The sequence below is a fragment of the Nerophis ophidion genome, linkage group LG12 (assembly GCF_033978795.1).
Source record: "Nerophis ophidion isolate RoL-2023_Sa linkage group LG12, RoL_Noph_v1.0, whole genome shotgun sequence".
In the NCBI taxonomy this organism is placed as follows: Eukaryota; Metazoa; Chordata; class Actinopteri; order Syngnathiformes; family Syngnathidae; genus Nerophis; species Nerophis ophidion.
The window spans coordinates 56,393,137-56,418,986 of NC_084622.1; the positions used below are offsets into that span (position 1 = coordinate 56,393,137).

General features: G+C 40.5%; 1 protein-coding gene across 5 annotated transcripts in view; it reads left to right on the top strand.

The window, feature by feature from the left end:
- mtss1la (MTSS I-BAR domain containing 2a) overlaps positions 1–25,850 on the top strand; it is a 118,654-nt gene that overhangs the window by 87,238 nt on the left and 5,566 nt on the right. For 3 of the 5 annotated variants that reach the window (XM_061917831.1, XM_061917832.1, XM_061917834.1), the window contains 7 exons: positions 2,347–2,454; positions 2,579–2,676; positions 11,179–11,311; positions 13,610–13,684; positions 13,870–14,025; positions 14,328–14,501; positions 20,306–20,471. In XM_061917831.1, coding sequence (XP_061773815.1) covers positions 2,347–2,454; positions 2,579–2,676; positions 11,179–11,311; positions 13,610–13,684; positions 13,870–14,025; positions 14,328–14,501; positions 20,306–20,471 — 910 coding nt within the window. The remainder of the gene's footprint in view (positions 1–2,346; positions 2,455–2,578; positions 2,677–11,178; positions 11,312–13,609; positions 13,685–13,869; positions 14,026–14,327; positions 14,502–20,305; positions 20,472–25,850) is intronic. The other 2 variants (XM_061917833.1, XM_061917835.1) reach the window with 1 other exon arrangement.

Here is a 25,850-nt window from a genome sequence, read left to right on the forward strand (position 1 = left end):
ACACTCATTACCGTTTTGAGAGCACACTTTTGCAGTTTATTTGGCACGTTCGAAAAGAAGGCGGAAACTGACAGTTACTTACACGGCTGTGAGTTAGGAGTGCCTGCACTGCAAAAACACACGGTGGACAGAAAATCATCCATTCTATGTGTACGTTTCAATGGTTTTGAATGGTCAGAAATTAAAAAAATATTAGACACCTCATCTATGCAGACACATCCTTTTATAATTTCATATCTGCTAGATGACTTAAGGGGCTGATTAAAGCTAATTCACTTGATGCATTTTGGTGTTATTTAATATTTTTCTTAATGAAGTTTGTGTTTTCACAAAGTATATATACAAACCCCGTTTCCATATGAGTTGGGAAATTGTGTTGGATATAAATATAAACGGAATACAATGATTTGCAAATCCTTTTCAACCCATATTCAGTTGAATGCACTACGAAGACAAGATATTTGATGTTCAAACTCATAAACTTAATTTTTTTTGCAAATAATAATTTACTTAGAATTTCATGGCTGCAACACGTGCCAAAGTAGTTGGGAAAGGGCATGTTCACCACTGTGTTACATCACCTTTTCTTTTAACAACACTCCATAAACGTTTGCGAACTGAGGAAACTAATTGTTGAAGCTTTGAAAGTGGAATTCGTTCCCATTCTTGTTTTATGTAGAGCTGCAGTCGTTCAACAGTCCGGGGTCTCTGCTGTCGTATTTTACGCTTCATAATGCGCCTCACATTTTCGACAGGAGACAGGTCTGGACTGCAGGCGGGCCAGGAAAGTACCCGCACTCTTTTACTACGAAGCCACGCTGTTGTAACACGTGGCTTGGCCTTGTCATGCTGATAACGTTGCTTGGATGACAACATATGTTGCTCCAAAACCTGTATGGACCATTCAGCATTAATGGTGCCTTCACAGATGTGTAAGTTACCCATGCCTTGGGCACTGATGCACCCCCATACCATCACAGATTCTGGCTTTTGAACTTTGCGCCTAAAACAATCCAGATGGTTATTTTCCTCTTTGTTCCGGAGGACTCTGCGTCCACAGTTTCCAAATATAATTTGAAATGTGGACTCGTCAGACCATAGAACACTTTTCCACTTTGCATCAGTCCATCTTAGATGAACTCGGGCCCAGCGAAGCCGGCGGCGTTCCTGGGTGTTGTTGATAAATGGGTTTTGCTTTGCATAGTAGAGTTTTAACTTGCACTTAAAGATGTAGCGACCAACTGTAGTTACTGACAGTGGTTTTATGAACTGTTCCTGAGCCCATGTGGTGATATCCTTTACACACTGATGTCGGTGTTTGATGCAGTACCGCCTGAGGGATTAAAGATCCGTAATATCATCGCTTACATGCAGTGATTTCTCCAGGTTCTCTGAACCTTTTGATGATTTTACAGACCGTAGATGGTAAAATCCCTAAATTCCTTGCAATAGCTCGTTGAGAAATGTTCTAAAACTGTTCGACAATTTGCTTACAAATTGGTGACCCTCGCCCCATCCTTGTTTGTGAATTACTTAGCATTTCATGGAAGCTGCTTTTATACCCAATCATGGCACCCACCTGTTTTCAATTAGCCTGCACACCTGTGGGTTGTTCCAAATAAGTGTTGGATGGGTATCCCTCAACTTTATCAGTATTCATTGCCACCTTTCCCAACTTCTTTGTAACGTGTTGCTGGCATCAAATTCTAAAGTTAATGATCATTTGCAAAAAATTAAATGTTTATCAGTTTGAACATCAAATATGTTGTCTTTGTAGCATATTCAACTGAATATGGGCTGTAAAAGGATTTGCAAATAATTGTATTCCGTTAAGATTTACATCTAACACAATTTCCCAACTCATATGGAAATGGGGGTTGTATTACTAACATGTATTCTATATGATGCAAAACTTCTTGAAGTATGCATTTTGTCAGTCTTAAGCACATAAGGGCATCCTCCCTCCCATGCACATTCAGTGGAAAAAAAAAGTGGTGTCATTGTTAATGCACTGCAGGACTGCTTCTATAATACCCATAAAACTTTGTAAATGTCTCCTACTTGTTTGTAAACATAGCAAAACGCTGCAGATCGTAGCAAGATTACATGAATGTGCAGCAAATGAGAGTGTCTCTGTGCCGATACCCCGTATGGTACATGCAAAATCCGGTCAAGGCGGTCTGCACTGATCATGAATTGTACAAACAATGTTAGTACACGCTGTTAGTCAACGCTGTTTTGCATGGTGTATTTAGATCATTGTAAATCAGGGCCCTTAACGTTGTATGTATATCAACAAAACATCTGTTTGGACTAATATTAGTATTATATCTGTTTACATTACAGAATGTTGAGATAGCCATGCTGGGAGAAACAACACACTTACAGGCCATTGTCGATGACCTCACAGTGCTAACTGAAGACCCGCACAAACTCCCTCCAGCCAGTGAACAGGTAGAAAGGATTCAAATATCCCCACCAAAGCTGCAAAAATACCCGCCATTTGGCCATTCGTCCAATTTTCTGTGCCACTTTTCATATGCAACAGTGTTAATATCATGTCGTTGTGTTGCCACAGGTGATCCGGGACCTAAAAGGCTCCGACTTTACCTGGTCCTATCAGACACCTCCTTCCTCCCCCAGCAGCATCAGCTCCAGAAAGAGCAGCATGTGCAGGTACACCCTAAACACTCACATGCACATTATTCCACTGTCTTCCTTTATTTTTGTGTCTGTCTAACACTTTTCTCATATCACGACTCTGGAGACCAAAGAACGTTGTCAGCAGGCTGAATGACATTCAGAAGGGTGACACTGAAACTAGACAAATTAAAGCTGCAAGCAGCGATAGACGGGACCGACTTTGGCTGCTGCCCCCGCGACCCGAGCCCGGATAAGCCTTAGCTAGCCGGAAGACATCTTAACAAATATTTCACACGAGGGCGAAGCACAACTAATGAACAATGAATAATACAATAGAGATATATGCTTCCTTAGCAGCATCAGCGCAGGGGTTCTTCGAAGGCTTCCATCCATCCATTTTCTACCGCTTATTCCCTTTTTGGGGTCGCAGGCGCCTATCTCAGCTACAATCGGGCGGAAGGCGGGGTACACCCTGGACAAGTCGCCACCTCATCGCAGGGCCAAAACAGATAGACAAACAACATTAACACTCACATTCACACACTCGGGCCAATTTAGTGTTGCCAATCAACCTATCCCCAGGTGCATGTCTTTGGAAGTGGGAGGAATCCGGAGTACCACGCATTCACGGGGAGAACATGCAAACTCCACACAGAAAGATCCCGAGCCTGGATTTGAACCCAGGACTGCAGGAACTTCGTATTGTGAGGCATACGCACTAACCCCTCTGCCACCGTGAAGCCCTCTTCGAAGGCCTGTAAAATCTAAATCGGAGCAGTTATTAAAACTCTTTTAATAACTTTTAATCAGAAGGGTTCAATCTCTCTCCTGTGTGAGTTTGAAGCCGACACGACAAACGCGCTCAGAGGAGATAATGTTTGAAAAAAGGTGACGGGTTTTTACAAAACCTTTGTTTTGAAGGGGTAGATGCCAACTTCCTGTTGATTTTTGCTGAAGTGAGACCTACATAGAGGTTTTTATTTCATGTCGCTCCGACATTCCTACCGGAAGTTACAAGTAGTTTTGTCTGTGTTTTCTTCCTAGGAGCAGTTTTTTCTGTGTTTTATTCCTAGGGGGCGCTAGAGTGCAATTTTGAGTTTTGGGATTTGTTTTTTTTTATTAGATTGCAATTTTCGCCAGTCCTGATGTGTGTGTCCAGTTTGTTGAGTTTTGAAGCATTTTAAGGGGGTCAAATTATTTCTCATAGTCATCATTGTCATTGGCGTCCCACTGGATGTGAGTTTTCCTTGCCCTTATGTGGGTTCTTCCGAGGATGTCGTAGTCGTAATGGTTTGTACAGTCCTTTGAGACATTTGTGATTTAGGGCTATATAAATAAACATTGAAATTACAGCTCAAAGAGTAAATGCTCTGTATTTATATAGCGCTTTACTATACCTGGAATGATACCTAGGTCACATTCACATATTCACACACTAATAGTGGAAGCTGCCATGCAAGGAACTAACCATGACCCCTAGGGAGGCAAAAGATTTTAACCTGGAACCCTGAACTTGCTGGCATTGACACTCTACCATCTGCGCTACACCGTCCCTTAATGACCAACATTACAACGCAGTAGCCTAGTAGGCCTAAGTATTCATTAAAAGCAAGGCAGATGTTTTATTTAACCAGTATATTTAAGACATTTTGGATCATATTTTTCCATTTTATTTATACTGTAACGGACCGGGTCCTTTGTTATGTTATGTTCCACGTGTAGTTTTTTTCAATGTTTAGCAGATGTTGTGGTTTCCCATGGCCTTGAAGGCATCATTGCTTCGTGCAGCTTTCTCTGCCTGTGTGTGTTTTTGTTTACATGTGTTCTACGTGTTGATTCGCTCCATTTTGTCCACTAAAGACGCCGAGATCATTATCCATGCGTTTGTTACGTCTCGTCTCGATTACTGTAACGTATTATTTTCGGGTCTCCCCATGTCTAGCATTAAAAGATTACAGTTGGTACAAAATGCGGCTGCTAGACTTTTGACAAGAACAAGAAAGTTTGATCACATTACGCCTGTACTGGCTCACCTGCACTGGCTTCCTGTGCACTTAAGATGTGACTTTAAGGTTTTACTACTTACGTATAAAATACTACACGGTCTAGCTCCAGCCTATCTTGCCGATTGTATTGTACCATATGTCCCGGCAAGAAATCTGCGTTCAAAAGACTCCGGCTTATTAGTGATTCCCAAAGCCCAAAAAAAGTCTGCGGGCTATAGAGCGTTTTCCGTTCGGGCTCCAGTACTCTGGAATGCCCTCCCGGTAACAGTTCGAGATGCTACCTCAGTAGAAGCATTTAAGTCTCATCTTAAAACTCATCTGTATACTCTAGCCTTTAAATAGACCTCCTTTTTAGACCAGTTGATCTGCCGCTTCTTTTCATTCTCCTATGTCCCCCCCTCCCTTGTGGAGGGGGTCCGGTCCGATGACCATGGATGAAGTACTGACTGTCCAGAGTCGAGACCCAGGATGGACCGCTCGTCGGGACCCAGGATGGACCGCTCGCCTGTATCGGTTGGGGACATCTCTACGCTGCTGATCCGCTTGAGATGGTTTCCTGTGGACGGGACTCTCACTGCTGTCTTGGAGCCACTATGGATTGAACTTTCACAGTATCATGTTAGACCCGCTCGACATCCATTGCTTTCGGTCCCCTAGAGGGGGGGGGGTTGCCCACATCTGAGGTCCTCTCCAAGGTTTCTCATAGTCAGCATTGTCACTGGCGTCCCACTGGATGTGAATTCTCCCTGCCCACTGGGTGTGAGTTTTCCTTGCCCTTTTGTGGGTTCTTCCGAGGATGTTGTAGTCGTAATGATTTGTGCAGTCCTTTGAGACATTTGTGATTTGGGGCTATATAAATAAACATTGATTGATGATTGATTGGCTTGGAGGCTGGGAAAGGGCAGATGTAAGCGGAGGATGTGGCAAACATTCAGTTCCCACGCGTGTTGCGTGATAGAAATGACAAGAGTAGGACGGTTCTGTTTGTGTCTTAATGGTTAGTTTTAGTGTCGAAAACGGCGGGCCTGCAGCTGTCGGATTGTAACGGCTTCCATTGAAGGGGGAGGAACCTTTGATAATGGCTCGAGTCACATCATTACAATAATTAATTAACTGATTCTTTGGCATACCACTCGCTTACTACGAGTGGTATATGTACCACAGTTGAGAATCAATCTGCATGTTTCCTATTGTTTCAATGATAGATAACTTCACGTAAGTCTCGGCAGTTGCATCCAAGCACTCTTAGACAATCTTCCCGTCACGGAACAACTTATTGTTAATGCTTAAAGTCCTACTGAAAGCCACTACTACCGACCACGCAGTCTGATAGTTTATATATCAATGATGAAATATTAACATTGCAACACATGCCAATACGGCCGCTTTAGTTTACTAAATTGCAATTTTAAATTTCCCCGCGAAGTGTCCTGTTGGAAACGTCGCGTGCGTTTGACGTCACCGGTTGTAGCGGACATTATTTTCCAGCCCGATCCAAGCTACAAGTAGTCTGCTTTGATCGCATAATTACACAGTATTCTGGACAACTGTATTGCTGAATCTATTGCAATTTGTTCAATTAATAATGGAGAAGTCAAAGTAGAAAGATGGAGGTGGGAAGCTTTTAGCCTTTAGCCACAAAAACACAGCCGGTGTTTCCTTGTTTAAAATTCCCGAAGATGAGGCTTTACTATGGATCAGAGCGGTCAAGCGAACATGGATCCCGACTACATGTCAACTGGCGGTTTTTCAGTGAGAAAATTGTGGTAATAAGTCGCCTCTTACCGGAGACATCAGCAGAGTTTCCGTCCTGCTGCAGCTGCCGTGACTTCCCTCAGAGACTTCCCCCCCCCCCTCCGACTTTCAGGTACTACTTAATCTCACTAAAACACTAACAACACAATAGGCAGATAAGGGATTTTCCAGAATTACCCTAGTAAATGTGTCTAATAACATCTGAATCGCTCCCACTGCACTTGTCTTTTTTTTTTTTTTTCCTAGTCCTTCACTCTCCCTTTCCTCATCCACGAATCTTTCATCTTCGCTCAAATTAATGGGGAAATTGTCGCTTTCTCAGTCCGAATTGCTTTAGCTGCTGGTGGCTATGATTGTAAACAATGTGAGGATGTGAGGAGCCCTACAACCCGTGACGTCACGCGCACATCGTCTGCTACTTCCGGTAAAGGCAAGGCTTTTTTATTAGCGACCAAAAGTTGCAAACTTTATCGTCCATGTTCTCTACTAAATCCTTTCAGCAAAAATATGGCAATATCGCGAAATGATCAAGTATGACACATAGAATGGACCTGCTATCCCCGTTTAAATAAGAAAATCTCCTTTCAGTAGGCCTTTAAAATCCATTCAATGTGGACGCTCATTTGCACATCGCTGTGCTATAAATGAATTTGTTATAAATCTTTCATATTGGGCTTTATAAGCACCTTTGTTTTTCACAGACTTATTTCATACTTCTGTGGATACTTCTTGAGCGATCTGTGTTTGGTCTTAGAATTGCGCTTCATGTTCTCGCTATTGATCACAGCTACAGTTTCAAAGCATATGAGAGTGAACTTTATTCTGGAAGAATAAACATATCTTGGTCTGTGCATTCGCTTTTAAAGGCCTACTGAAATGACATTTTCTTATTTAAACGGGGATAGCGGGTCCATTCTATGTGTCATGCTTGATCATTTCGCAATATTGCCATGTTTTTGCTGAAAGGATTTAGTAGAGAACATCAACGATAAAGTTCACAACTTTTGGTCGCTGATAAAAAAGCCTTGCCTGTACCGGAAGTAGCAGACGATGTGCGCGTGACGTCACAGGTTGTAGGGCTCCTCCCATCCTCACATTGTTTATAATCATAGCCACTAGCAGCAGGAGCAATTCGGACCGAGAAAGCGACGATTTCCCCATTAATTTGAGCGAAGATGAAAGATGTGTGGATGAGGAAAGTTAGAGTGAAGCACTAGAAAGAAAAAAAAAGAAGCGATTCAGATGTTATAAGACACATTTACTAGGACAATTCTGGAAAACCCCTTATCAGCTTATTGTGTTACTAGTGTTTTAGTGAGATTATAAAGTCATACCTGAAAGTCGGAGGGCTGCGGTGAACGCCAGTGTCTCTGAGAGAAGCCAATGGAGGAGCCAAAATCACAGCTGCCTTTTTGACAGCTGCAGGAGGAGGTCGCATAATCCGCTGAAGTCTCCGGTAAGTGCCGACTTAATATCACAATTGGTTGACATGTGGTAGAGAAACATGTTCGCTTGACCGCTCTGAGTAAAAGCTTCACAACAAACAAAGAAACACCGGCTGTGTTTCGGTTGCTAAAGGCAGCTGCAATCCACCGCTTTCCACCAACAGCCTTCTTCTTTGACGTCTCCATTATTAATTGAACAAATTGCAAAAGATTCAGCAACACAGATGTCCAAAATAATGTGTAATTATGCGATGAAAAGAGACGACTTTTAGCCGTGAGTGGTGCTGGGCTGAAATGTCCGCTCCAACCAATAACGTCACAAACACGCGTCAACATAAGTGTCATCATTCCGCGACGTTTTCAACAGGATACCTCGCGGGAAATTTAAAATTGCAATTTAGTAAACTAAAAAGGCCGTATTGGCATGTGTTGCAATGTTAATATTTCATCATTGATTTATAAACTATCAGACTGCGTGGTCGGTAGTTGTGGGTTTCAGTAGGCCTTTAAATATTTGTTGTCTGCCAGTATAACTATATTTTAATACCAGGCACGTGCACAGACATTTTGAAGGCCAGGGGCTCAAACCAGGAAGAAAAGGGCACCCGTCACAAAAAAATTGTTGATACAGTTAACATTGTTATGATTATTATTACATTTCCAGCAGGATATTTTCAACATCTATACAGGTTATTTATTGATTGATTGATTTTTTTATACGACCATTACAAACTCAAATTAACTTCCTGAATAAACTACAAAAGCACTCGGAAAGTATAGACCTCCACCAAGCCCATATAATAAAAATGCCTGTAACTTTTTAATTTATGTGTAACTTTGGCCTCAAACTTACAGTGCATCCAGAGAGTATTCACAGCGCCTAACCTTTTCCAAATTGTGTTATCTTACAGCCTTATTCCAAAATGTAATAAATACATTTTTTCCTCAAAATTCTGCAGACAATACCCCATCATGACTCTGTGAAAAGCTTTTTTTTTTTTTTGAATGTACACAATTATTAAACATAAAATAATCACATTTGGCGTGGCGCAGTGGGAGAGTGGCCGTGCGCAACCCGAGGGTCCCTGGTTCAAATCCCACCTAGTACCAACTTGGTCACGTCCGTTGTGTCCTGAGCAAGACACTTCACCCTTGCTCCTGATGGGTGCTGGTTGGCGCCTTGCATGGCAGCTCCCTCCGTCAGTGTGTGAATGTGTGTGTGAATGGGTAAATGTGGAAGTAATGTCAAAGCGCTTTGAGTACCTTGAAGGTAGAAAAGCGCTATACAAGTACAACCCATTTATTTATTTATCATTTGTATTCACAGCCTTCTCTCAATACTTTGTTGATGCACCTTTGACAGCAATTACAGCCACCACTCTTTTTGGATACGATCCCACAAGCTTGGCACACCTATCTTTGAGCAGTTTCTCCCATTTCTCTTTGTAACACCTGTCAGGTTGAATGGGAATCATTAGTTTTCATCCAGGATGTTTCTGTACTATGATGCATTCATCTTTCCCTCTATCCTGGCTCGTCCCTCAGTTCCTGCCGCTACTAATGTTTTTGTTATATATTTTTAATAAATGTTTCCGCTTAAAAAAAATAAAAAAAATAATATTGTCAATATAAGGTATTGCGTGTAGAATTTTAAGGGCAAAATTATTTTTATTCCAATTTGGAATAAGGCAGTAACATAACAAAATGTCAAGCGCTGTGAATACTTTCCGCAGGCAATGTAAGTCCTCTGAATGACAGTGCGATATACACAATGCACGTGTGCTGATATTTTAATCTCAATAAACACAATCATTTTAAATAAAAACTAGCAAATATGTTTGCTTTTTGGAGTAAATGGTCTTCATTTACTCTTTAGGGACGGCGTGGCGCAGTGGGAGAGTGGCCGTGCGCAACCCGAGGGTCACTGGTTCAATCCCCACCTAGTACCAACCTCGTCACGTCCGTTGTGTCCTGAGCAAGACACTTCACCCTTGCTCCTGATGGGTGCTGGTTGGCGCCTTGCATGGCAGCTCCCTCCATCAGTGTGTGAATGTGTGTGTAAATGTGGAAGTAGTGTCAAAGCGGTTTGAGTACCTTGAAGGTAGAAAAGCGCTATACAAGTACAACCCATTTATTTATTTATCATTTGTATTCGCAGCCTTCTCTCAATACTTTGTTGATGCACCTTTGACAGCAATTACAGCCACCACTCTTTTTGGATACGATCCCACAAGCTTGGCACACCTATCTTTGAGCAGTTTCTCCCATTTCTCTTTGTAACACCTGTCAGTTTGAATGGGAATCATTGGTTTTCATCCAGGATGTTTCTGTACTATGATGCATTCATCTTTCCCTCTATCCTGGCTCGTCCCTCAGTTCCTGCCGCTACTAATGTTTTTGTTATATATTTTTAATAAATGTTTCAACTTAAAAAAAAAAAAAACAATAATATTGTCAATATAAGGTATTGTGTGTAGAATTTTCAGGGCAAAATTATTTTATTCCAATTTGGAATAAGGCTGTAACATAACAAAATGTCAAGCGCTGTGAATACTTTCCGCAGGCAATGTAAGTCCTCTGAATGACAGTGCGATATACACAATGCACGTGTGCTGATATTTTAATCTCAATAAACACAATCATTTTAAATAAAAACTAGCAAATATGTTTGCTTTTTGGAGTAAATGGTCTTCATTTACTCTTTAGGGACGGCGTGGCGCAGTGGGAGAGTGGCCGTGCGCAACCCGAGGGTCCCTGGTTCAAATCCCCACCTAGTACCAACTTGGTCACGTCCGTTGTGTCCTGAGCAAGACACTTCACCCTTGCTCCTGATGGGTTGCTGGTTGGCGCCTTGCATGGCAGCTCCCTCCATCAGTGTGTGAATGGGTAAATGTGGAAGTAGTGTCAAAGCGCTTTGAGTACCTTGAAGGTAGAAAAGCGCTATACAAGTACAACCCATTTATCATTTCATCTGCTTGCTTGTGTCTTGCTGTCCCTTCATTAAACATGATGAACATTTGGACAGCTGGCCAAGGTTTTGGCTTCTTTATATTGTTTAAGGACACGTCGGACCAGTAGCAACTTTTCAGCGTTGTGCAGAAAAGTCCCAATTTTAATGCAGGTTGCCGTTTGGTGACTCAAAGGATACAAATTCTCCAGACACAGAAGCTTACAAGCTTGTATGTGGCTCAGTGCCCCAATGCTTTTTTCTTCTCCCATAAGATGGATAAATGCATGCTGCACATACCAAAGCACTTAATCATTATGCGACTGCAAGAGACAGAGAAGACTGCCTTCTAATCCGTGCCCATGTTCCCTTCTCATCTCAGTCTTCTCCAGATGCCTTCTGCGGGAGCGCATCGGCTCAGCAGCGTCTCCTCTCACGACTCAGGATTTGTCTCCCAGGACGCCAACACCCACTCCAAGCCGCCTTCCCCCATGCCCTCTGACTTCACCAGCCAGGTAGTCATCACAGCCACCTTAAGCGCCTGAGTCAGGTCCAGTACTTCTACCGTAGGGGCGAGACCCCCTGGAAAAAAGTACAACCCCCCGTTTCCATATGAGTTGGGAAATTGCGTTAGATGTAAATATAAACGGAATACAATGATTTGCAAATCCTTTTCAACCCATATTCAGTTGAATATGCTACAAAGACAACATATTGGATGTTCAATCTGATAAACATTTTTTTTGTGTGCAAATTACTGATAAAGTTGAGGAATGCTCATCAAACACTTATTTGGAACATCCCACAGGTGTGCAGGCTAATTGGGAACAGGTGGGTGCCATGATTGGGTATAAAAACAGCTTCCCGAAAAATGCACAGTCTTTCACAAGAAAGGATGGGGCGAGGTACACCCCTTTGTCCACAACTGCGTGAGCAAATAGTCAAACATATTAAGAACAACGTTTATCAAAGTTCAATTGCAAGAAATTTAGGGATTTCAACATCTACGGTTCATAATATCATCAAAAGGTCCAGAGAATCTGGACAAATCACTCCACGTAAGCGGCATGGCCGGAAACCAACATTGAATGAACGTGACCTTCGATCCCTCAGACGGCACTGTATCAAAAACCAACATCAATCTCTAAAGGATATCACCACATGGGCTCAGGAACAATTTCCCCCTCTGTCTTCCTTTTTTACTCTTCCTATCCCCTCCTGCTCCGGCATGGCTGCACCAAATGATAATATAAATACATTTAATAAAGTCAAATTCAAATAAGGAAACAAAAGAAGGATCCTACACTTCTCTTTTGTAAAGTAAATCTGAACAGCCGATATGGGGATTTACATCAACTATATGATTTGCCTGAGAAGCTGGACAGGACAAAAAAAAAGGAACACTTCAGAAAACCACTGTCACTAAATACAGTTGGTCGCTACATCTGTAAGTGCAAGTTAAAGCTCTACTATGCAAAGTGAAAGCCATTTATCAACAACATCCAGAAACCCCGCCGGATTCTCTGGGCCCAAGATCATCTAAGATGGACTGATGCAAAGTGGAAAAGTGTTCCGTGGTCTGAAGAGTCCACATTTCAAATTTTTGGGGGAAATATTCGACATCGTGTCATCCGGACCAAAGGGGAAGCGAACCATCCAGACTGTTATCGACGCAAAGTTCAAAAGCCAGCATCTGTAATGGTACGGGGGTGCATTAGTGCCCAAGGCATGGGTAACTTACACATCTGTGAAGGCAACATTAGTGCTGAAAGGTACATACAGGTTTTGGAACAACATATGCTGCCATCCAAGCGCCATATTTTTAATGGAAGCCCCTGCTTATTTCAGCAATACAATGCCAAGCCACATTAAGCGTAGCTTCGTAAAAAAAAAGTGCCGGTACTTTCCTGGCCCGCCTGCAGTCCAGACCTGTCTCCCATCGAAAATGTGTGGTGCATTATGAAGCGTAAAATACGACAGCGGAGACCCCGGACTGTTGAAGGACTGAAGCTCTACATAAAACAAGAATGGGAAAGAATTCCACTTTCAAAGCTTCAACAATTAGTTTCCTCAGTTATCAAACATTTATTGAGTGTTGTTAAAAGAAAAGGTGATGTAACACAGTGGTGAACATGCCCTTTCCCAACTACTTTGGCACTTGTTGCAGCCATGAAATTCTAAGTTAATTATTATTTGCAAAAAGTAAAAATAAAGTTTATGAGTTTGAACATCAAATATCTTGTCTTTGTAGTGCATTCAATTGAATATGGGTTGAAAATGATTTGCAAATCATTGTATTCCGTTTATATTTACATCTAACACAATTTCCCAACTTTTATGGAAACGGGGTTTGTATTATCAGGTCCATATTTGGTCTATAAAAGGGGACGTGACAGAAAATAACTAAGAACCTTTGGTCTTGTCTAACAAGAGTACAGCAAGCCCCTGTTTTTCTTTCCAAACTCCTGTTTAATTGGGCGCCTTGTCAATCTCAGATGAAGGAGTCATGTTTGCATTTCAAACAAAACCCTTCTCCGAGCTCGGTTGGGCGTTATGATGTTGTTATTTGTATCCCAGCGGACCACTAAAGTTATTCACGTACATATTGCAGCAGGCCGGCATAGCAACTAATGCAAGGTTCTTTTCGGAATAAATGATCTTACGACTGGGAGACATGGAGGCAACAACATCCATCCCCCTGAAACTCATCAGCAGTCCTCACCAACCGCCTCTTTGCTTCTCATATCCTCCACCTTTGTGTCTCAACGTCCACCTCTCCCCTACTATTTCTGCTCCATCTTCCCTTTCCCCAGAAATCAACGAGCTCCGCCTCCTCTGAGGCATCAGAAACCTGCCAGTCTGTCAGCGAGTGCAACTCCCCCACAGCGGTTAGTACAGCATGCGAGTCGCCTATCAACCAATCAATGAGATAACCGGGTCACACGCAAACAAACAGTCCACATTGTTAGCCAGAGCTCAAAGAGGCCCACGGGCTCTTGTGGACAGCTTCAGTGCAATCAGGCTATTTGTGGATGTTGAGCGCTCTGACTCAGACTTGTGTGTCGTTCTGCAGTTTGGCTCATGCTCATCCTTCGGCACCTTCCGCCCTGCTTTCTCACACACTGGCACCATCAGGCCTCTGTCTGTCATACTTCCTGCGTCCCCCACATTTAACCACTCCCCCGGAGCCAACACCCCCCCACCCACATCAAAGGTCCCTAGCTGGAAGGTTTGTTTTGGTTTGCAGTTTGACTTTTGTTACAACGTTATTGCTTCTGGTGTTGCACATGTCCTGATTGCTCTTTCTGTCACCTTTTTCTGTCGCTCATCAAGCTCGGTTTTTCCAATCTTTTTCCCCCTCGAAAAGATGTGGTAAACTGAGGTGGCTCTGTCATTTAACAACGCTGACCCAGTCTCCATTGTGGCCTGCACGTGTCTACCTCGGCATCTAACCAGTGCATGAGCCAAACCAGCAGGATGGTGGGCCGGTGCATCCTTGGGGGTGTCTTATTCTTGTGTGTGTTGCCACAGGAGTGGGCCAAATCAAACCAGTGTGAGCCGTCGTTGGCCAGCACTTTGCAGCGCAGGAGAGAGTCCATGGATAAGATGAGGGAGCTGGAAGCTCCGCCCAGTCCGAAGGTGTATGGGATGCAGGCAGAGGACACAAACAGAGCGAGAATTGGCCCAGCTAGCATTATAGCAAAGGTAAGGAATCCATTGGAATACTATGTGTATGTTCACAAATATATGTATATGTATATATATATATATATATATATATATATATATATCCATCCATTTTCTACCGCTTATTCCCTTTGGGGTCGCGGAGGGCGCTGATGCCTATCTCAGCTACAATCGGGCGGAAGGCGTCGTACACCCTGGACAAGTCGATACCTCATCACAGGGCCAACACAGATAGACAGACAACATTCACACTCACATTCACACACTAGGGCCAATTTAGTGTTGCCAATCAACCTATCCCCAGGTGCATGTCTTTGGAGTATATATATATATATATATATACATATATATATATATATATATATATATATATATATATATATATATATGTATATGTATTAGGGATTCGATTCAATATCGATTCTTGGGGTCACGATTCAATAATATATCGATTTTTTCAATTCGATTCAATTCTCGATTCAAAAACGATATTTTTCCGATTCAAAACGATTCTGTATTCATTCAATACATAGGATTTCAGCAGGATCTACCCCAGTCTGCTGACATGCTAGCAGAGTAGTAGATTTTTGTAAAAAAAAGCTTTTATAATTGTAAAGGACAATGTTTTATCAACTGATTGCAATAATGTAAATTTGTTTTAACTATTAAACAAACCAAAAATATTACTTATTTTATCTCTGTGAAAATATTGGACACAGTGTGTTGTCAAGCTTATGAGATGCGATGCAAGTGTAAGCCACTGTGACACTATTGTTCTTTTTTATTATTTTTATAAATGTCTAATGATAATGTCAGTGAGGGATTTTTAATCACTGCTATGCTGAAATTATAACTAATATTGATACTGTTGTTGATAATATTCATTTTTGTTTCACTACTTTTGGTTTGTTCTGTGTGGTGTTTGTGTCTCCTCTCAATTGCTCTGTTTATTGCAGTTCTGAGTGTTGCTGGGTCAGGTTTGGTTTTGGAATTGGATTGCATTGTTATGGTATTGCTGTGTAGTAGTTTGTTGGATTGATTAAAAAAAACAAAAAAAAATGATTTAAAAAAAAAAGAGAATCGATTCGATTCGTATTCGAATCGATTTTTTCCCACACCTCTAATATGTATATATATATGTATATATATGTATGTATATATATAATATATATATATATATATATATATATATATATATATATATATGTATGTATATGTGTATATATATATATGTATATATATATATATATATATATACGTGTGTATATACTATATATACGTGTGTGTGTATATATATATATATATATATGTATATATATATACATATATATATATATATATGTGTGTGTGTATATATATATGCATATATGTGTATATATATGTATATATAAATGTGTATATATATGTATGGATATATATATATGTGTATATATATATACACATACATACACATATATATATATTAGGGCTGGGCAACGATTACAAATTTTAATCGAAGTTAATCGCACTATTTCTCCGATTAATCGCGATTAACTGCATTGTATACGCAAAGCCCACTAATGAAATCAAAAGTAGTGTGTAGTGCACCTTTATTGGAATATTTTCCCTCATGAACAAAAGTGCCAAAACATTTGTTGTGCAAACACAATTTAAATCAGTCCTTGTTAAACAGTAGCAGTTAAACAGCAAATTTTATGAAAATCAACTCAAAAAATGTAAATATAAACATTTAAGCTTATTGCCACTGCCAGGGTATTTAAGTTATCCTGTTTGTTATGGAAAATAAATATAATCTACATACAAATCTCTGAGCCACAATCATAACATCCGAACCTGCAATTTCTGAGGTAACAGCAGGAACATTTTTTTTATCAGGGATCTTATGTTTAAAAAACCTATATTATAGGTAGTGGGCTGTGTTAGGGAATTTTTGATTAAATTATCCGTAGTAGCAATATTAATAATGTTGTGTTTATTCTGCATAGTGCACTTAAAGTAATTATGACCATATCTAGGAATTGATATGATGGGAATTTTCCGATTGTTTGCTTGGTGCTTTGATAAACTGAACGCTAATACATGGTACTATATTGTGATGTTATGAGCCAGGGAAAAAAAGAACTACCCTACCCAGCATGCAACAGGAGTGACGAGCATGCGCGGTAGCCCGGTATAGGTTGTGTCGCCATGACGGCATCTTGTATGTTGTGATATGCACGCTCTGAAAGCAAACGTTAAGAACTCAGCCAACACTCCTGGTCTGCATTATTCATAAATAGACAGACAACACATATACTCCGCTGCTTCACAGGCAGCTGGATGTAGCCGGCAAAGTATTCCCATGCTAGCTAGCCGGTCTAGCAAGCACGCCTCATTCAGTCCAAAACGGCCCGATCTATCCACATTCAGAATTGTCTGGCGGTCGTAAGTGATCCCGGAGTGACCACGCTGTAAGCCAGCCATGAAATTTGCAGAATTGTCCGCTATTTTTGCCAAATGTTCCATCTTTACCAAGAGCCCCTCGACGCCGAAGTACATCCGGGAGATGCCATCTTGTTAAGAAAAGGCGTTAAGAAAATAAAAGCATGTAAACAACATACGCAAATGTGCGATAAAATAATTGTCGGCGTTAATAAATTGATGAGTTAACTCGTAATTAACGCATTAATTTGCCCACCCCTAATATATATATATATATATATATATATATATATATATATATATATATATATATATATATATATATATATATATATATATATATATTTATATTTATATTTATATATATATATGTATGTATACTGCAGCGACCCCAAAGGGAATAAGCGATAGAAGGTGGATGGATGGATGGATATATGTATATGTAAGTGTATATGTAGTTTGGACACACCTTCTAATCATTCAATGCGTTTTGTTTATTTTCATGACTATTTCCACTGTAGATTGTCATTGAAAGCATCAAAACTATGTATGAACACATGTGGAGTTATGTACTTAACATAAAAGGTGAAATAACACAAATATAATAGGAAGCCCTTATGCTGGGCAACATAGAAGTGTAATCAAGACAACAGAACCCATTTTTAGCAGACCGAAAGCGCGCTCTGGGAGGTAGGTGCGTTTGGAATGATCCACTGCAAAACAAATGCATATTGCAAGACTTTTTTTTACGGATAAGAGACATACTAACATATACAGTATATCTGCTATGAACTCTACATATATAGACCTTCTCATTGAATGTGTTTTCTTTATTTTCATGTCTATATACATTATAGATTGACCCTTAAGGCATCAAAACTATGAATGAACACATTCTAGTCTCTTCAAAATAGCCTCTCTTTGCTCTATAGACTGCTTTGCACACTCTTGGCAAGCTTCATGCACTCCTGTGAAGTGAAAACCTTTTCAGATGACTACCTTTTGAAGCTCATCAAGAGAATGCCAAGCGTGTGCGAAAAAGTAATCAGAGCAAAGGGTGGCTATTTTGAAGAAACTAGAATATACAACATGTTATCTGTTATTTCCGTTTTTTTTTTTAAGTACATAACTCCACATGTGTTCATTCTGAGTTTTGATGACTTCAGGGACAATGTACAATGTAAATAGTCATGAAATTAAAGAAAACACATTGAATAAGAAGGTCTATATCAGATATATGTTAGTATATCTCCTATCTGGAAAAAAAACTCTTGCAATATGCATTTATTTTGCCCTGGATCATTCCAAACGCACCATTCTCCCAGAGTGCTAAAAATAAGTTCTGTTGTCGTGAATACACCTTTATGCTGCCCAGAAAAGGTGCTTCATATTATATTTGCGTGCTGCATCTTCCATAACATAACGAAACAGCACAGGTTTGAATGTCTTCATGTGCCAGTATAGTGCACGCGAAAATATCACTTTGCACTTGTTATCAATTTTGCATCCAGGCTTTAGAAATCATCTGAATCACTCCAACTAATAGTACTTGCCATTTTTTTTTACTTTGCACACGCTATTTAGCAATTATTGTTTGAGCAGTAGTAGGTCAGGCTCGAAAAATTTACAAAGTATTTTTCCATATACCATTTTTTTTGGTACTTTTTTCCCCAGAACTTTAAAACCTGCAGCGTGTACAAAGGTGTGGCTTATCTATGGATTTTTCTTCGCTAACGGCTAAATTATGGAATGGATTAAGCAAAGAAATCAAACAATGTACCAAAACGATCCCCTTTAAGAATTTGTTCACACTAGAGATGCGCGGTTTGCGGTCTCATCCGCGGATAAACCGCGGGTCGGGCGGTTGACATGACGAAAAAATAGATTTTAATTAGATTCGGGCGGGTGGCGGTTGAACCATCCGGAAATATCTGATATACATGGTTCTGGGATCAGTGTCTTTTGCCATTCAAAGAGCCATTTAAGACCCGTGTCATAAAGCGAAGAAGACAATAGGAGGCGCCATTATTGTCTTGAATGACTGCCGGCAGTCACCCAGATATCAAGTATTAGGGCGTGCTATGAAGCCATTGGCTTTGTCGCCTTCTACAACATGTACAATTTGTTGTCAGTCCAGCATCATGTTGTGTGTGGCTTCCACAGCAACACGCACACGACTGCAAGGCATACTGGGTGACACAGAGTACACTAATGGTTGTGATATTAACAATTTTAACACTCTTAGTAATATGCACCACGCTGTGAAGCCACACCAATTAAGAACGACAAACACATTTCGAGAGAACATCCTCATAGTAACACAACATAAACGCAACACAACAAACACCCAGAATTCTTTGTATTCATGACACTTCCTGACTATTTTATACACCCCGCTAGCAGCAAACCCCCCACCCCCCACCCCCCGTGCGTCGGTAAGGTGGGCGGGGTTGGGGGCGCGGGGGTGTAAAATATATTCAGGATTTCTCACGGATACAAAGGATTGTGGGTATTTGTTGTGTTGCGTTTATGTTGTGTTACTGTGAGGATGTTCTCCCGAAATGTGTTTGTCAATCTTGTTGGGCGTGGCCTCACAGCGTGGCGCATATTAGTAAGTGTTAAAGTTGTTTTTATCACAACCATCAGTGGACTCTGTATCACCCAGTATGCCTTTCAATCTTGTACGTGTGATTGCGGAAACTGCACACAACATGTTGCCGGACCAACAATCGGTTTGTACATGTTGTTGAAGGTGTCAAAGGCAATGGCTTCACAGCACGCCCATATTCTTGTCATCAGGATGAACGCTATTGGATAGTCGCGAGAACGTTAGCGGCTCCAATTGTCTTCATTACTCTGTGAAACAGGTTTAAATAGCTCTGTGAGTGGTAAAGGCGGCCGACCTCTGATGTATTTCTGCGGGCGGGTACGGTCCTGATAAAATGTTGGTTCGGGTGGACGGCGGGTGGATGACGACTTTGGCGACGCGGTTGCGGATGATATACTTGCCTATCCGCGCATCTCTAGTTCACACTCAAAGTGTTTACAAAGTACAACGAAGAAGAATCCTGGTAAACATCTTGAACATTATTAGGAAAAGTAGAAAATCGAATTTACCTTATAAAGTATGAATAAAGACAGCAATGAGTCTTCTGTTTTGTTTGATCAGCCGTTTTACTGCTGTGTTACAAGCACTTTTTTGAAACATGATATGTAAATAAACATTTACAAAATCTTTCTATGTAAATACTTAATTTCACAATGTTTATATCTGCCACCTAATATAAGAATTTTTTTTTTCACATTTAAAATTTTGTGGTTGCGGCTTGTAGTCCGGAAAATACAGGAACCTTTTTTTTTTTGCTAAACCTTTCTTTCATGTGGTGTTTGTGCTACAACAGCACGGAGAGCCTCTGTCGCCAGCAGCCAGTACTCTCGCCATGGTTTTGACCAGAGGCCTAAGTATGGAGCAGCAGAAAAGCAGCAGGGATTCGCTCCAGTATTCCAGTGGTTACAGCACGCAGACCAACACTCCCTCCTGCTCGGAGGACACCATCCCCTCCCAGGGTAAAACAACCTGATGATTTATAATGGCTGTAACACTTTTTATGGGGGACATATTCTAAGTGACAAAGACTTAATTTAGAGTTATTTGGACACTAGGGGAACATATAAGGGTACAGGTTCGGGTTACTAATAAGTAGAGATGTCCAATAATGGCTTTTTTGCTGATATCCGATATTTCGATATTGTCCAACTCTTAATTACAGATTTTGATATCAACCGATACCAATATATACAGTCGTGGAAATAACACATTATTATGCCTAATTTTGTTGTGATGCACCGCTGGATGCATTAAACAATGTAAAAAGGTTTTCCAAAATAAATCAACTCAAGTTATGGAAAAAAACACCAACATATTTATTATTGAAGTCCCAAAGTGCATTTTTTTTTAACATACCTCAAAACAGCAGCTTGGAATTTGGGACATGCTCCCGGAAGAGTTAGTGCTTGGTAATTGTTCTGTTGTGTTACGGTGCGGATGTTCTCCCGAAATGTGTTTGTCATTCTTGTTGGGTGTGGGTTCACAGTGTGGCGCATATTTGCAAGAGTGTTAAAGTTGTTTATACGGCCACCCTCAGTGTGACCTGTATGGTTGTTGACCAAGTATGCGTTGCATGTGTGTGTGTGTGTGTGTGTGTGTGTGTGTGTGTGTGTGTGTGTGTGTGTGTGAAAATCCGTAAATATTATGTGATTGGACCGGCACGCAAATGTAGTGCCTTTAAGGCACACCCCCAATATTGTGGTATGGGTGGAAATAGGGAGAAATTCGGGAGAATGGTTGCCCCAGGAGATTTTCGGGAGTGGCGCTGAAATTCGGGAGTCTCCCGGGAAAATCGGGAGGGTTGGCAAGACTGGGAGACGCAACTGCTCTGTACTTCTCCTTACATCCGTGTACCACTCCGTACAGCAGCGTTTTAAAAAGTTATACATTTTACTTTTTGAAACCGATAATTTTCCGATATTACATTTTAAAGTATTTATCGGCCGGTAATATCGGCAGTCCGATATTATCGGACATCTTTACTAATAAGCAATAATTCTGAGGTTATTGAGGGAGGACTCTTAGTTAGGGCTTCACGGTGGAAGAGGGGTTAGTGCGTCTGCCTCATAATACGAAGGTCCTGTGTAGTCGTGGGTTCAATTCCGGGCTCAGGATCTTTCTGTGTGGAATTTGCATGTTCTCCCCGTGACTGCGTGGGTTCCCTCCGGGTACTCCGGCTTCCTCCCATTTTCAAAGACATGCACCTGGGGATAGGTTAATTGGCAACACTAAATTGGCCCTAGTGTGTGAATGTGAGTGTGAATGTTGTCTGTCTATCTGTGTTGGGCCTTTGATCAGGTGGCGACTTGTCCAGGGTTTACCCCGCCTTCCGCCCGATTGTAGCTGAGATAGGCACCAGCGCCCCCCGCGACCCCAAAGGGAATAAGCGACAGAAAATGAATGAATGGACTCTTAGTTAATGGCTTACTGGTTGTATAATAAATAAGGCCATGCAGAATAAGGCATTAATAAGTACTTAATAATGACTAATTAAGAGCCAATAAGTTACTCATTTGCATGTTAAAAAGCAACTAATTAATGATTAATATGTTCCCATGCTAAAGTGTTACCATGAGGCATTAATAAGTACTTAATAATGACAAATTAAGACCCAATATTTTACTAATTTGCTTGTCAAAGGCCCACTGAAATGAGATTTTCTTATTTAAACGGGGATAGCAGGTCCATTCTATGTGTCATACTTGATCATTTCGCGATATTGCCATATTTTTGCTGAAAGGATTTAGTAGAGAACATGGACGATAAAGTTTGCAACTTTTGGTCGCTAATAAAAAAGCCTTGCCTTTACCGGAAGTAGCAGACGATGTGCGCGTGACGTCACTGGTTGTAGGGCTCCTCACATCCTCACATTGTTTATAATCATAGCCACCAGCTACAAGAACAATTCGGACCGAGAAAGCGAAGATTTCCCCATTAATTTGAGTGAGGATGAAAGATTTGTGGATGAGGAAATTTAGAGTGACTGACTAGAAAAAAAAAGAAGGTGATTGCATTGGGAGCGATTTAGATATTTTTAGACACATTTACTAGGATAATTCTGGGAAATCCCTTATCTTTCTATTGTGTTGCTAGTGTTTTAGTGAGTTAAATAGTACCTGATAGTCGGAGGGGTGTGTCCACGGGTGTTTTGACGCCGGTCTCTTAGGGAAGTCACGGCAGCTGCAGCACGACAGAAGCTCCGCTGATCTCCGGTAAGAGGCGACTTATTTCCACAATTTTCTCACCGCAAACTGCCGGTCGACATGTAGTCGGGATCCATGTTCGCTTGACCGCTCTGATCCATAGTAAAGCTTCACCTCCGGGAATTTTAAACAAGGAATCACCGTGTGTTTGTGTGGCTAAAGGCTAAAAGCTTCCCACCTCCACCTTTCTACTTTGACTTCTCCGTTATTAATTGAACAAATTGCAAAAGATTCATCAACACAGATGTCCAGAATACTGTGTAATTATGTGATGAAAAGAGACGACTTTTAGCTGTGTGTGGTGCTGGGCTTAAGTGTCCCCTCCAACCAATAACGTCACAAACACGCGTCATCATTTTGTGACGTTTTCAACAGGAAACTCCCGGGAAATTGAAAATTGTAATTTAGTAAACTAAAAAGGCCGTATTGGCATGTGTTGCAATATTAATATTTCATCATTGATATATAAACTATCAGACTGCGTGGTCGGTAGTAGTGGCTTTCAGTAGGCCTTTAATAAGCAACTACACTGCAAAAACTGAAATCTAAGTAAGATGAAATATCTCAAATAAGGGTGATATTTGCTTATTTTCTGTCTGATAAGTTAATCTTCTCACTAACCAGATTTAATGTTAGTGTTTTACTTGTTTTAAGGTTTTGGTCCTAAATGATCTCAGTAAGATATTACAGCTTGTTTCCGACATTTTATGACCTAATTTGGAGTAAAACATGCTTGAAATTATTTTTCTCCAAATGTCCAAAACACACCAAGCAATGGTGTACAGGAAGGCGGGGAAGAAGAGGGCAAAAGGCGGCCAAAATGTTTAAAAGTCCCAATTGTGTCCAAAATGAAAGCTTGTTCCCATAGGCACCATAAACTGTTAATAATGTTTAGACAAAAGTGTGTATTATATATACTATTATATATATTGTATTTATATAGGTGTGTGAGTGTGTGTGTGTGTGTGTGTGTGTGTGTGTGTGTGTGTGTGTGTGTGTGTGTGTGTGTGTGTGTGTGTGTGTGTGTGTGTGTGTGTGTGTGTGTGTGTGTGTGTGTGTGTGTCTCATTTGCAACCCTGCCAGTCAAAAAGAGGCTGTTCCCAAAAAAAGGAGGGATTTTTCAAATATGTCGCTTTTAAAAGTGCTCCCCCTCTGGTCAACATATGAAATAACAAGTGTGTGTAAAAAAATGAATTGCACCCCTTAGGTCAAAATTATTATAGAAAAATAAATAAAAATGGGACACGTATTGAGATAATTTAATAGTGATATTTCTGGAGTAAAATGATTACTTTTGTCATAATTTTGCCAGGTATAATTCCAACAATTTTTTATAATATTGCCGAAATTGTAAAGTTTTTTTTTATAAAATTGTGAATTTTGTTGAGTAAAATGATGACTCTTTTGATAAAATTGCCGACATTTTAAGCTTTTCTTGTACAGTAAAATTGCGACTGTTAAGTAAAATCCCAACTTTTATCATAATGTTGCACACATGTACAGTTTTTCTTGTAAAATTTTGACTTGCGTTGAGTGAAATCACGACTTTTATTATAATATTAGAAGTAGGCATTTTATAGAGTTCTAATGAAGGTAACGATACAAGAATGTGTGTGTGTGTGTGTGTGTGTGTGTGTGTGTGTGTGTGTGTGTGTGTGTGTGTGTGATGGATATGTGTGTATTTTGGGTATATGCATGTGTGTATGTATGTGATTGTGTGTGTATGTGTATATATGTATATATATGTATATGTATATATATATGTATATATAAATATAAATTGTATATATGTGTGTGTGTATATGTGTGTGTACATATGTATATATGTAAGTGTGTGTGAATTTAAATGTATTATATATAGACAATATATAGCAGCAACCACTGAATTGAATTATATTATATATATATTATTGTATTATATATTGTATATATATATTGTATATGTATAGGGGTGGGACCTAATAAGTTTACTTCTTCCCACTCCCTTTTGAGCCAATCTTGACATCTACAAAAGATTAGTCACATGTAATGTTTTCAATGTAGGTGTAAAAATAATGTATCTATATATTTATTTTGTATTTTATGTCATTCTGTTGTTTTGTTTGCAAGGCTCAAAATAAACACATTCATTCATTCATTCATTCAAAATACCTCCCCGGATTCCAGTCCCACGAGTCCCGGGATGTGAAAAATATCCAAAACGCACCCAGCAAAGTCCCACGGGAAGTGGAGTAAAAAACTGAGAAAAGTCGGCAAAAGTCCCAAAAATGTTCAAAATACCTACCCAGGTTCAAGTTTGAGTTTGACTGAAACCCGGGTGGGATTTTTGAACATTTTACCGACTTTTCTCACTTTTCTCCCTGCCTTCCCGTGGGACTTTGCTGGGCGTGTTTTGGACATTATGGGCATCCCGGCCGGCGGCGGGACTTGTGGGACTCGAACCTGGGTAGGTATTTTGAACATTTTTGGGACTTTTGCTGACGTTTCCAACTTTCATTCCCCCTCCCCGTGGGACTCGACAGGGTGTGTTATGGACATTTCGGGCCTACCGTGACTTGCGTGGCTATACATAAGATTTTATGTTCCAGTGTTTTACTTCTTTTAAGTGTTTTGGTCCTAAATGATCTCAGTAAGATATTGCAGCATCTTGCTGAGATTTGATGACCTATATTGAGTAAAAACATGCTTGAAACTGGAATATCAAATGTTGCAAAGCTGTGTCATCAACACTCACAAGTATAAAACTACTTTTTTAAAGGAGAACATTATCACCAGACCTATGTAAGCGTCAATATATACCTTGATGGTGCAGAAAGAAGACCATATATTTATTTAACCAATTTCCGAACTCTAAATGGGTGAATTTTGCCGAATTAAACGCCTTTCTGTTTATCGCTCATGTGGTGATGACGTCAGAATGTGACGTCACCGAGGTAATACAGTCGCCATTTTCATTTTCAACACATTACAAACACCGGGTCTCAGCTCTGTTATTTTCCGTTTTTTCGACTATTTTTTGGAACCTTTGAGACATCATGCCTCGTCTGTGTGTTGTCGGAGGGTGTAACAACACTAATAGGGAGGGATTCAAGTTGCACCACTGGCCCGAAGATGCCAAAGTGTCTGCCGCCAGAC